At 31.4% G+C, this 13,812-nt stretch overlaps 1 protein-coding gene across 1 annotated transcript; it reads left to right on the forward strand.

The window, feature by feature from the left end:
* The first annotated feature begins 11,599 nt into the window (after positions 1–11,599).
* On the forward strand, positions 11,600–13,528 carry LOC126674915 (uncharacterized). Its single transcript, XM_056105051.1, has 4 exons — positions 11,600–12,618; positions 12,774–13,007; positions 13,103–13,114; positions 13,195–13,528. Exons 1-4 carry the CDS (start codon positions 11,600–11,602, stop codon positions 13,526–13,528), a joined length of 1,599 nt encoding a protein of 532 aa, XP_055961026.1.
* The last annotated feature ends 284 nt before the right edge of the window (positions 13,529–13,812 follow it).

The raw sequence follows: 13,812 nt of genomic DNA on the forward strand, positions 1-13,812 counted from the left end.
TTTTGATACTTTGTGCCAAGTTCAGGGGTAAAAGTGATCCTTTGTTTGTATTTGAGGTAAAATTTTCGGGTTAATCAGATACCTTTTAAAATTTGGACGCGGATGCATTTTGGGCTAAAGTGCAATTTTTGAAAAGTTCAAGGACCAAAGTGTAAATTATCCAATTAAGCCTCGAGAATAGAAATTTAAAGATTATTGATGGAGAATAATAATTTTGGACTAGTATTATTTATTTGAAAATAAATAATACGTATATAATCGAGTTAACATGAGTAATTAACTATTTGGTTAAAAAGATAAGTTTAAAAGAGAAATGGTTTAAGTTAAAGAACTGAGAGATTAAAATGATCTTTTATCCAAAATATATATGTGAATCAGGAAGAGGAAGAATGATCGAGAGAATGAAAGAAGAGTATCAGAGGAAGGAAATAAAGGACGATCATTCCGTTTCGCTGCCGTTTCGCCGTTTCTCGTCCAAATCGCGCGTTCTTTATATCGATTTGTTCGGAATTCGATTCTCTATCAACCACGGGCATCAAATCAAGGAAAGATTGAGGTTTGGATTTCTGAAATCCTAAGTTAAAAGGCTGTTTCGTTTTAAACGAATCGTATCAACCGTAATCACGTCGTTTTTGACGTTTTTGATGATTATTGAGTTTAATTTTATGTTATATTGATGTAGAAACATGTCGGAATGAGTTAGGGGTGTCGGAAGCATGTCGAGATAACATTTGGGGCTGTTTAGGGGTGTCGCACGACGTGCGACAATGTCTCACGACGTGCGACATAGTCCCGCGACGCGATCAAACTTAAAATCGACATAACTCCTTCGTTCGGACTCGGAATTGAGCGATTCTTGTTGCGTTGGAAAGAGGAAAGGCTTTTCTATACTATCATTGAATTAATTCATGGTAAGAATCAGTTATAGGTCTCTTAAATTGAAGGGTAAAGGGCTGTTCGTTTTGAATGAGTCGTAATCATGTTTTCGTAGTCGTTTTTGATGAATTTTGAGTTGGGTTTTATGCTAAAATGATATGTAAGCTTGACGAAATGGTTGTGGATATTGTAACGTCGGGCTACAGAGTCCTAATGATGATAAACAAGGCTGAACCCGTGCCCTAAGGCAGCACGACGTGCCAAGCCAAAAATGTCTTGAGCACGACGTGCTGGAGGGTGGCACGATGTGATCCCTTCATTTGAAGGTAGGCACTTCGTGCCAAGAGGGAGCATGTCGTGCTCCTCCCTTTTGTTGATGGGCACGACGTGCCGAAGTCCGGCACGACGTGCCCTGACCCGCCAAGTGATTCCGGACTCCAAAAACGCGAACAATGACGGACGATAAGCAAATCAAACATGTTTAGGTTTCAAAGCATATGTAACCTATGTTTGGAAATCGATAATGAATACGACAATTACCTCGACTAAGTAGAAGGGGTTTATTAAGAGTTTATCGAAGTTAAAAATTGAATCGAGAATAAGATCATATCGGGCTAAGTTTACAACTAGGGTTTGATCATTAGTTTACGTTTATAAATTAAACGTATGTGTGATTCGAATAGGTAACTGACATATCGACGAGCTACCAGACCCACTAGCTGGAGTAGCTAATAAATCAAACGACGTATGGAGCTTATGTTTACGGGATTATAATAATGCGGTTTTGGATAGCGGTCAATGTGAGTTGCACTTTACTTTCGTGTATTATATATATATTAAAGTTATTTATATAGATATGTATACTGTTTATATGCATCGCACGATATATGATTTGATTCAACGTTATATGTTTCTATCAAGTTTACATACGAGAACTAGTATGCGATCCGAAGAAACTAGCTACCTATTGGGTGTCAATAGGCTATGTGATCACCAGTATCGAGTCAGTCTAGTGTGTTTGCATATAATGCATGATTGATACACGTATGATATGAAATGTCATGATATGAATATGAATTTCGAAGTTGGACAATGAATTCGATACGAGTGAGCACTCGGCTACGGTGTAGTCTGAAGTTCCCGTATCTAATGAGTTGGACTCACACTTTGGGATTAAGAGATAGGTCGCGATCGACGGATTGAGTGTAAGCACTCCCGGGTCGGACTATCTGGATTAGTATGATTTGATTATTTGAAAGTTATGTCGTATACTAAGATATTAGTTTCGTACGGATCAAATACCTGTTTATATGTTTTATTTTTATATTATTGTTTCCTTGAAATGCGATGCTACGTTTTTATAATAATACCGTTAGTAAATGCAAACTCACTCAGTATTTCCCCAAATACTGACCCCTCACCATTGCTATTTTTCAGGTTATCGGAGTCGGATCAGACAGACCATCTCCTTTGTGTTGGAAGTCGTTTGACTTGCACAAAGCATATTTTTCCTTTAGAGCTGCAGTAGTCCGTAGGTGTCTATATAAGATTTATGCTTGTTTTCAAACGATAATTTAAATATGAATTCTAATATAATATCATAATAAGTTGTTTATAAGGATAACGTTTTATCCGTTTGATCTCGTCAACCAATTGCCATATGTGGGATTGGTAGTGACTATGACTAGAAGCATATCAGTGCTGGATATAGGATATCGCACTGTAAGACCCTAACTATGACGAATCGTGTTGTAATGGTTTTCAGAAAAGTAATATGAGATTTTCATATTTATGCATAAAATGTTTAAACGAGCTTTTTGAAAATATTTTACATGTAATAATATATTTCATTCGCGAAAAATTTATAATGGTTTTAGGCTTGCTACGGGTTCCGGAGCTACCACTCCCGTTCCCTAGCGCCGGACGCGGCTCAATAATTTGGGTCGTGACACAGACGTATCAAATATATACTGCAGATGTATCCATTTTTTAATTACGAGATCTGAATTATATTTAAAAAACAAAGTAAAATATTTCAGATTCTTAAATATAAATTATATAAATAAAACTTCAAAATATAAAAAATATTCGATCAGCTTCTTTATCAATTTTTAGACTCAATCCCACGTGGGTATACTAAAAATATATCTGAAATGTATCATACATGTATCCGCTCTAGAACATCTACGTTTAATTTCATACAAATGCTTTTAGCAATTTTTTCAATTACCGAACTATTAAAAAGGCCACAAATATCTATTTTTATTAAGTTGTTTAACTGATGATTAGAAATAAAAAATGATTAATTAATTTGTAGAATAGTTGATTAGAGGATAATGTAAACCTACTCTTTAATAGTAATTAACCTGCATACTTAAATGTTAAGAAACAAGACTAAATTTTGAAATATAATTTATTAAATAGTGAGTGAGCATTTATCATTTTCTCCTTCTCATTCTCTTCATAAAGGACACCGCGTGGGAGAGAGAACAAATGACAAGAGAGAGAAAGAGAGGACGGGGACCACATGAGAAATAAAGGAGGGATACATGAGAGAGAAAAAAGACACGTGTAGGCTATTGATAGGGATAATAATGGGTTAATATAAAAAAATATGTGTTTATTCTTGAACATGTGTAAACTTGAGGAAGATGTCAGTAAATGAAAACTAAATGAGTTTTGTGCTATTAATTGAAATAACAATGGTAACTAATAAATTACTCTAGCTAACATAGCAAATGGTGAAAAGCAATTGTGATTTATGACTTTTTTTGTTATTTTCTCTAAATAAAATGATAAAAATATTATTACATTAAATTAAAATTTGCTTATATGTTAAATTATAGGAGATTAAAAAATGGCAATATTTTTTATTTTATTAGAGGTTTAATGTGCCTAACTAGTGAGCTACACAATAAAAGTAACTTTTTTATTTTCACCATATATATAATAAATTTCTATCTATATTCAAATTCAGGCCACATCAATCCTTATAAAATGAGAGAAGCATTTATAGAATTCCCCTATTGGTTAGAAAAAATTATCGTATACTTTTATTTAAATTTAATTTATAATGAACTATTTTTAGATGAGTGAATTTTTAATTTTAAAATAATAAAAATTTATGAAAAGAATCTATAAAAAAATTAAATTTTTTAAAAAAAACTTCTTCCATTTATATCTTTAATGTTTGAAAAGTTAAACAGATGATACGTTTTGCAGAAATAATTGTTTTGGTCAAAGGTAGAAAAAGCTCTTCAAATAATTCAAATAGAACATATAATCTTTTAAGTTTTTCTATCAATAGAGCCTTTAATATTTTAAAATAATGTAAAAAATCTTTTTTTTTAAATGGAAAAAATTACAATTTAATATATATTTAAATTTACAATTAAATTTTACTTGAATTTAAGATTTTAAATTTTTTGTTATTTAAATAAAAATCAAAATTGTAAATTTAAAATATGAAATTTAAATTTTAAATAATTTAACAATTTTTTATATATGAAATTCTTCTTGTATGTATTTTCAAAGTTTGAGAAAAAAAAACACTAGATGGCACATTATGCGGAGATAAATTTTAAGTTACTATTATAGTGGCAATGATGGAGGAAGACAGTGACGAAGCCAGATCTAAAATTGAGGTAGGGCATACATTAATTAATAAAATCAGAATATTAAAAAAAACATAATTTATTAAAAAGTTTCTAATGTGAAAATACAACCGAAGGTAAAAAAATCGCATGAGTACAAAATCAACAAATAAACTCATTCCGGCCATTTAAAAAAAACTACATTATAACATACAAATTTCATACAAATTATATTATTTAGTTTTAAAATATAATAAGGTTTAAAAAGTTTAAGGTACAATAAACTAAGATTGTGAGAGATAAAAATCACTAACCTTTTTTTTTTATGAATGAAATATATTAAAAGCCACGAGAAGTGGCAAGACCAAAAACTCTAACTTTTGCACAAAAAGTGGCACACTCTAGGTGGCACACTAGAGGCTACGAAAAGAGAAATGGCCAAAAAACCTTAAGGTTAAAAGTATAAAATAGAAGTTGGATTCTTAAAAAAATCCAAACTAGAATAACTGAAATCCTTATTACAAATTTTGTAATGGAATACCGCCTCTGTGAAGCAACTAAAAATAATCGCCTCCTTGTTTGCCGTAGATTGCGAGAAAATCCTCCCATTTCTGCACTTCCATATTTCCCAAACTGCCAGAAACCATAAAAACTCACAAAGTTGCCAATATCTACCTCTATGAATGATGCTTTGCCATTGAATCATGAAATCTTCAAAATTTCCCGAAGAGACCCAAATTAAGCCAAGTTTTTGAAGTATACCACACCAAACACTCCAAGCAAATTCATAATGAATAATAATGTGCTCCTGCGTTTCCACAACATTGCAAATAGAGCAACGAGAATTTTCCCCCGTGATAATAGAACGTCTTGCTAAAAACTCAAGTGATGGAACTCTATTATGCAAAGTTAGCCAAACAAAAAATTTAATCCGAGGGGCGACTTTAGATGTCCAAACTAATTTAAAAGGAGTACCTGTAATTATTCCATCATGTTGAATAACAACAGCAGCTCTGGTGTTGTAAGAAGCAACAACAGATTGGAGTCCGTCAACAAGCATAGGAACAGCAGGTGAAGAAATATTATGATGCATTATTCTGCTCCTACTTGTTCTAATGTCACCGTCAACAAACATAAGAACAGCAGGTTCGGTTTCCTCAGCAGGTCCGGTGTCCTCTGCAGGTCCGGTTTCCTCAACAGACCTGGTTTCCTCAGCATCAGCAGGTCCGGTTACCTCAGCATCAGCAGGTCCGGTTTCCTCAGTATCAGCAGGTCCTGTTTCCTCAGCTTCAAAGTTAAAAGCAGCAGCAACAAACTCTTCACCAGCTAAGGGATCATCAGCATGCTCATCAGAAAACAGTTCAGCAGCACGAGTTGGAGATCTCCTGGTCTGGTTTCCTCCCACTGCTTTACAAAAAGAGTTCGATGTAAAAATCCCAGAAGCTGAATTCCAGTAAACCTCATCCTTTTGCTCCGTTGTTCTTTCCAATCTATCGAAAATAGCTTGGAACTGCTACAATAACAAAGTTTTTGTTCCCGAAGTCGTCGTCTCCATCTCCAACCACGTACCCAAATATCATTAATACTATTCTCCTTTTGATATGAGAGAATGTATAAGCAAGGGAAAAAATGCTTGGCCGGACCATTAGCCATGCAATTAATTGTCATTCCAAATTGAAATCAAATTGCATGCACCCACTGTGTAACTAATATTTAGAATGAAGATTCTCCAAGCATTTAAATCCAAGCAGCATGTTTTCCGAATACCCTTCCAAATGAATGAGAATTTTTGAGAATTCCCATAATGTAAGCAGCCCTAGTCAGTGATCGAAGAGGAAGCAGAAATAACCTTAGACCAAAGCAAACAGTCTCCGTTAATTCTTAGCTTCCACACCCATTTAAATAAAAGACTTTGGTTCCTCGTATGTAGTTTAGTGATCCCCAGCCCACCCTTCTCAAAATGTTGGCAAACTTTCTCCAACGAGACCTTACTAAGAACACAGTTAGAAACATCACCTTTCCACAGAAAACGAATCATGTAAGATTCCAGCTTTTTTGAGACTGTAACAGGCATGCTATGAATAGACATAAAATAAATCGGAACACTGAAGAGGACCGATTTAAAAAGAATTAGTCTACCCGCCGGCGATAATAAATTCCCTTTCCACAAAGCTAAGCGGGACTTAAATCTTTCCACTACATGATCCCAAGTACCCAGGCTTAGCTTTTTATTAGCTAGAGGAAGACCCATATATTTAATTGGAAAAGAATCAATCTTACACCCTACTAATCCTGCAGCGTGCAAAAGATCAATCTCTGAAATATTTATTCCCATAATGGAGCTTTTATGGAAATTAATAGTCAATCCAGAAATAAATTCATAGCAACGGAGAATCCTTGTTAAATTCTGAAGCTGATCGACGTCATAAGGAATATACAGCAAGGTATCATCCGCAAACTGAAGCAGAGAGATAGAGTCATGTTCATCAGAAAATCGAAACCCCTGTGTGAAACCCAAAGAAGCCGATTTGTCAAGAATTCGCTTCAGTCCTTCTACTGCAATAAGAAACAGGTAAGGCAAAATTGGGTCACCCTATCTAACACCTCGCCTCAAAGAGATTGGATCAACAGGACTGCCATTAACCAGAACAGCTGTGGTTTTCGTTGATAGGCAAGTCGACATCCAATCTAGCCATTTACCTGGAAAATTAATACACCTCAAAACTGACAACAAATAACTCCAATCAATACTGTCGAAAGTTTTATGAAAATCAAGTTTTAGAACAAGCAATCTTTCCTTTCTTCTTGTTGCCAAATGAACGAGTTCATTTGCAACCATTGAACACTCCAAAATACTCCAACCATTCAGAAAGGCATGCTGGCTATCCGAAATTACTTCTGAAAGTAAATGCATGCTGGCTAACCTTTTAAAGTGTAGAATTAAATTAATAAAATATATATAATTAGAATTTATATTTAGGTTGAAGGCATGTGTAGTGTTGTGCGTGAAGCAAAGAAAGGGTTAAAGTAATAGGACTACAACTTAGCATGTATCAACTTGGGTGAAGGATAATAATTTCTTTTTCAGATCGAGGTAGGGCCCAAGTACTGCCTGGCCCTACCTTGTATCCGTCCCTGGAGGAAGATGAGGAGATGTTCCCTTGAATGTGGAAAGAAAGAAAGAAAGAGAGATATTGCATCCATGAGTAGAGATATTGCATCCATGAGTAGACTTTAGTGAATTTCACTTTATTTTTCAATGGCTTCGATCGATGATGAAGAATATAGATATGCATATGAACTATGCCAAAACTATATGAAAATAGCTTAATACATCATTTAACCACTTTCTATTTGTACCTATTTATCCATCTAATCTTTAAATTTTACGTTTAACCTATCGAATGTTTGAACTTGTCAAATTATCTTTTTAACCCTTGAAACGGAAATTGAATTTCAAACGCATTGACGTGGCAAAAAATCTTTGACTGGGCTGCCAATTTGTTTGCCACATTACAAAATATATATGAGGCTTAATCCATCATTTTATCCCTAAACTTATAATAATTTATGTATCTGACCACTAAATTTTTTGTTTAACTTATCACACCTCTGAACTTGTTATTTATCCTTTTTAACCCTTAAACTTGAGAGTTTTAAATTTATATTAATTTATATTTCATTTTTAATATATATTTAATTTAATTAATAATTAATAATAAAATATTTTTAAATAAAATATTACTTTTTCATGCTTTATATACTATTTATTTAAATGATAGCGTTCATTTTTTATATATTATCAGTTCTAATAAAATCCAATAAAAAGTAGCTATACTTTATTTAATAATTATTTTCATTTAATTTAATATTTATAAATGAGTAGATAATAAACATAAACAAACTATGATAATCTAAAAATAAATATTTAATAAACAAAAAATAAATATCATATAAGTAAATAATAATTAAAATAAATAAAAAAAGTAAAATAAATATTATATTAAATAAAAATAATTACTCCCTCCGTCCCACAAAAATAGGCAAAATGACTATTTTGAGAGTCCTATAATATAGGTAAAATTACTATATTAATTTGAATAATACCAATATTAACCTTCATCAATTTCAACAACTTTTGTTATATTCTATAAATCATTATTAATTATCACTTCATACAATATAAAAATTAATGACAAATTTATCTTTTTAAAATTTAATTACAATTCCAACACAATAATTACCTTTTCCATAATATAAATTAATAATAATTAAAATATTTAAATGATTAAATTAAGATTATTATTGAAAGTTAATAAAATGTAATTACTTTAACTATCATTTTTTAATTCATATGTAAACTCTATTTTACCTATCTTTATGGGAAGGAGGGAGTATTAAATAAGGTATAACTATTTTTAATCAAAATTTTATTAGAAATAATAATGTTTACAATACAAATGCAAAATAAACGATATATATTAAAAAACTAATATGCAAAGCATGGAAAAGAGATAAATATTTTATATAAAAATAATTTTATTAATAAATTATTAATTAAATTAAACATATATTAAAAATAAATATAAATTAAAATAAATTTAAAACTTTCAAGTTTAGGGGTTAAAAAGGATAATTTAACAAGTTTAGAGATACGATGGGTTAAATAAAAAATTTATAGATCATATATATATTAGTACAAGTTCAGAGGTCAAATAATATATTAAGTCATTTTATTTGTCCTTCTAAACTTTAGTTTTCCCCTCACGCGCCAATGTTTTTTTAATACAAACGTCGAAATCAGGTGGACGAGAAGGGGTTAAACGTTTATAAAATTATCAAATTCAGTGGTCAAAAGGGATTATATAACAAGTTTAGAGGTTCAATAGGCTGAATGTTAAATTTAGAAGTTAGATGGATAAATAAATACAAATTAAGAAGTCAAAATATGTATTAAGCCATATGAAAATCGTATGTATAATGCGCAACATTCTGCTAAAGTCGTGGTATAAACTTCTCTTAAGATTAATGTTAAAAATCTTTCCTCCCTAATAAAAAAAAACATTATATGGGATTAAGTTTGAGTTGAGTTATAAATTTTTAAGTTTTCAATATTAAAATAGCTTTGCACCGAACAAAATTACTTTATGATACGAAAGATGATGCAAAGTATCCTATAAATAAACTCAAATAAACAATTAGAAAAAAGGGAAGCAATACATAATTAGGTTTAGGTATTGCCAAGCATAATTATGCTAATCTTTTATTGTGGGTATCAAATCTTTGAGGGGAGCTTTGCTAAGATAATACGAATAAACCAATCTTTCTCACAGTTGAGGATGAACACATAAAGCATAATCAAACTACTTTATTTATGAAATCGTACTTATGAAAGAGCAAAAGTTTTATCTCCAAATATTTATTGAAAGGGAAGTATTTGTAAAATAATGGCATGTGCATTATGGGCTTTTTAATATGAAATAGACAGTTATTGTTTAGAGTTTTTTAGACAAATACACCTAAAACGGCTAAATAATCTCACGGCTACCACAACAATTTAATGCTAACCATAATACCGTTTGTCATAAGTTTCTTATAATAAATAAGCTTCCTGATTTGCCAAATTACGACTCTCTTAAATAGGAGCTGTTCTCTTCCAAAATTGAATCAATCTCCATGTCGCAAAATTCTCTCAAGATCAAACTTACAGTTTCCATTCATAATCAGTAATTCAGAGACGATTCCAACAAAATCAAACGCAATACGCGATTCAAGATAAAAATCGAGGAATCACAGCTGATATGAGTTTACTAAGTGATTCAGGTTAGTCTCTGATCAATCGCGACTCGAATTCAACAAATTCTTTTTCAATTTTGAAATTGATCAATCGCGACTCAAATTCAACTCATTCTTTATCAATTTTGAAATTGATAAATCGCGACTCAAATTCAACTGTTATATCTGATATATCGCATAAATAGGTTTCTGTTTTCAAATTTAAATTGAATGATTTTATAACTGGATACATTGAATTTTTTTTTTGCAGTTCTTAATTGATAATTCATTCAATTTTGTGATAGTTAGTGATTTTTGAATTTACTAAAGCTGTTATTGTAGTTTTAATGATTATTGATGTGTTATAGTTTTCTAAATGGTTAATAAGGTTCTACTAATAGTTTGAATGAACATTCATTCAATTATGTGATACTTAGTGTATTTTTAGTTTGATAAAGCTGTTATTGTAGTTTTAATGTTTAATGATGTGTTATAGTTTGTTAAATGGTTAATAAGGTTCTACTAATTGTTTGAATGAATATTCATTCAATTTTGTGATAGTTAGTGTATTTTTAGTTTGATAAAGGAGTTATTGTAGTTTTAATGTTTAATGATGTGTTATAGTTTACTAAATAGTAAATAAGGCTCTACTAATAGATTGAATGAATATACATTCAAGTTTGTGATAGTTAGTGTACTTTTAGTTTTATAAAGCTGTTATAGTAGTTTTAATGGTTATTCTGTTTATAGTTTACTAATGGTTTAATATGTGTTACTAATGTTAAATCATTAAAATGCAGCAAAAGGAACACTGAAGGCTCTTGTGCACTATGATGGAGTATGGGATGAGCATTTTAATTACTCCAACTACAAGATGAAAGGAATACTGATAAGGGAAAACACAACCTTTGAAGAAATTAAGGAATTGATAGCAGGTAAACTAGAGGTAAACAGTTGGGAAACCAAAATGGAAATCAGATTTCAGTTAGAAAGCAACTACCAAACTTTACAAATTGAAGATAATGTCAGCCTGCAATTCTACATTGAAATGAAAAAAGATGAACCGCGAGTAACCAGTTTTCCATTATGTGTTACAACAAACAAATTTGAAGGTCAGCCACAAATACAAAATATCAACAGTGAAGCTTCTATTGGAATTATTAAAGAACAATTTGTGGATACAACGTCTAGTAGTGGCACTGCAATTGATATTATAAAATATGCAGAAATATTATACAACCAGACAAGAAAAGAAGATGAGGAAGCTGAAAGTAAACCACAAGAAATCAACATCGTCACTGATCCAAAAATTTGAAAGCCTATGATTATTAAAGATCTTCAAAGACAAAGAAACTATGAAGACAAGTTTCTGTTTCTACACGATTGCTAACCAATTTCAGTATAAAGTTAGTAAGTCTTGCAAAAGAGAATATATAGTCATTTGCATTGATGAAGATTGCAGGTGGACAGTGAGAGCTTCAAGAGATGGAAAGACAAATATGTTTGTGATTAGAAGAATGATAAACATCCACACATGCCCACCAAATATAAGAATGGATGACAAAAGGCAAGCAACAGCTTCAATAATAGGGGAACATATAAAAATGAAGTTCTTGGATATAAAAACAATCTATACTCCAGCTGATATTATTGCAGATATTCAGAGAGATTTTGGGATTGTTTTGAGTTACAATAGGGCATGGAGGTCAAAAGTAAAGGCACTAAACCAAATTAGAGGTAGTCCGCGCGACTCGTATTCAATTTTGCCTGGATATTTGCACATGCTTCTACAAACTAATCCAGGGTCAGTTGTAGATCTTCATACAACTGATGAAAACAAATTTGAATATATGTTTATGGCTCTAGATGCTTCTATTAAAGGTTGGAGATACTGTAGACCAATAATTGTAGTAGATGGAACATTTTTGAAGTCGAACTACGGTGGAACATTAATAACAGCAAGTACACAAGACGGAAATGGTAAGATTTTCCCCCTTGCTTTTGCAGTTGTTGATTCCGAAAATGATGATTCCTGGGAATATTTTTTTTTAAAATTGAAAGAAGCATTTGGTGGAAGAAATGGGCTGTGTATTATTTCAGATAGGCATTTGAGTATATTGAATAGGGTCAAAAAGGTTTTTCCTGAAGCAAGTCATGCAATATGTATGTACCATTTGCTAAGTAACATCAAATCAAAGTTCAAACACGATCCGGATACATTGAGAGACTGTTTCTATGGAGCTGCAAGATCATACACAACTAAGGGATTTGACTACTACATGAAAGAGCTTGATGCCATTAATGCCGGAATTCGAAAGTACCTAACAGATATTGGGATCGAGAAGTGGGCAAGAGCACATTGTAAAGCTAATAGGTATGACTAAAAAAAAATTATATTAGTTAACTGATAATTCTTTATAAGTTTGATATGACTATTCTTTATATAGTTAACTGACAGTTTCCTTTATATTTACTGTAAGTTTGTTATATAAATTACAACAAGTTTGATCATAATTTATAAAATATTAGGTACTCGACAATGACATCGAATATCGCCGAGTCTTTGAATGCAGCAATCAAAGCAGCTAGGGAATTACCAATAACAACGCTCCTTGAAAGTTTGAGGCGTTTGATGCAAGAATGGAGTTATGCTAACAGAAATATTGCAATTTGTACATTTACTAAGCTGACAAACAAAGCAGAACATGAACTCAGAAATCACTATGCATCATCTTTAAGAATGAAGGTAAATTTTCAATTACAGTACATTTTAATTTCAACTATACTATATTAGCTAACTGTTTTCTAAGAGTTGCCTAATGGTAAGTTAACTGTCAAATATATGTTTTTCACAACAGGCTTCAACATCTGTTAGAGGTTTGCACAGTGTGGAAGATGGTGATAAAACCTTTATAGTAAAACTTAATGAAAGAACATGCACATGCTGCAGATTTCAATTGGATGAAATGCCATGTCCACATGCTATTGCTATATTAAGCAAACTACACCAAGAACCATATCAATACTGCTCAGACTTTTTCACTAAAGAAAATATGCTTGCCACATATGAAGGAGTTGTCTATCCAATGCCTAGCCAAAATAATTGGGATTTACCTGCCAATGTTGAAAGTATGGAAGTTCTTCCGCCAATAGGAGCAATTCCAGCAGGAAGACCAAAGAAAAGAAGAATCACGGCACCAAATGAAATAAAGAAGACAAATCAGTGTGGAAGATGCAAACAAAGAGGACATAATAAGAAGACATGTAAAAATATACCAAAATAATAAAATTTAGTTTTCAAATACATTTCCTAAATACATTGATTAAATGATTTGTAATTCATTGAATTTTGGCTCAATTAAAGGATTTCCTTCTTTTTTTTATTTGTTTCTTATAATTTTAACCATTTACCAATTATTTACTACTGTGTTACCAGAGATATATCAAAAAATTATATGTCACTACATATTAAGACAGTGATAAATAATAAATTACTTACATATTAAGACAGTGATAAATAATAAATTACTAAACTATTACTACATGTTTTATAAATTACTAGAGGTTT

Source organism: Mercurialis annua, linkage group LG3 (genome assembly GCF_937616625.2).
Source record: "Mercurialis annua linkage group LG3, ddMerAnnu1.2, whole genome shotgun sequence".
Lineage (NCBI taxonomy): Eukaryota > Viridiplantae > Streptophyta > Magnoliopsida > Malpighiales > Euphorbiaceae > Mercurialis > Mercurialis annua.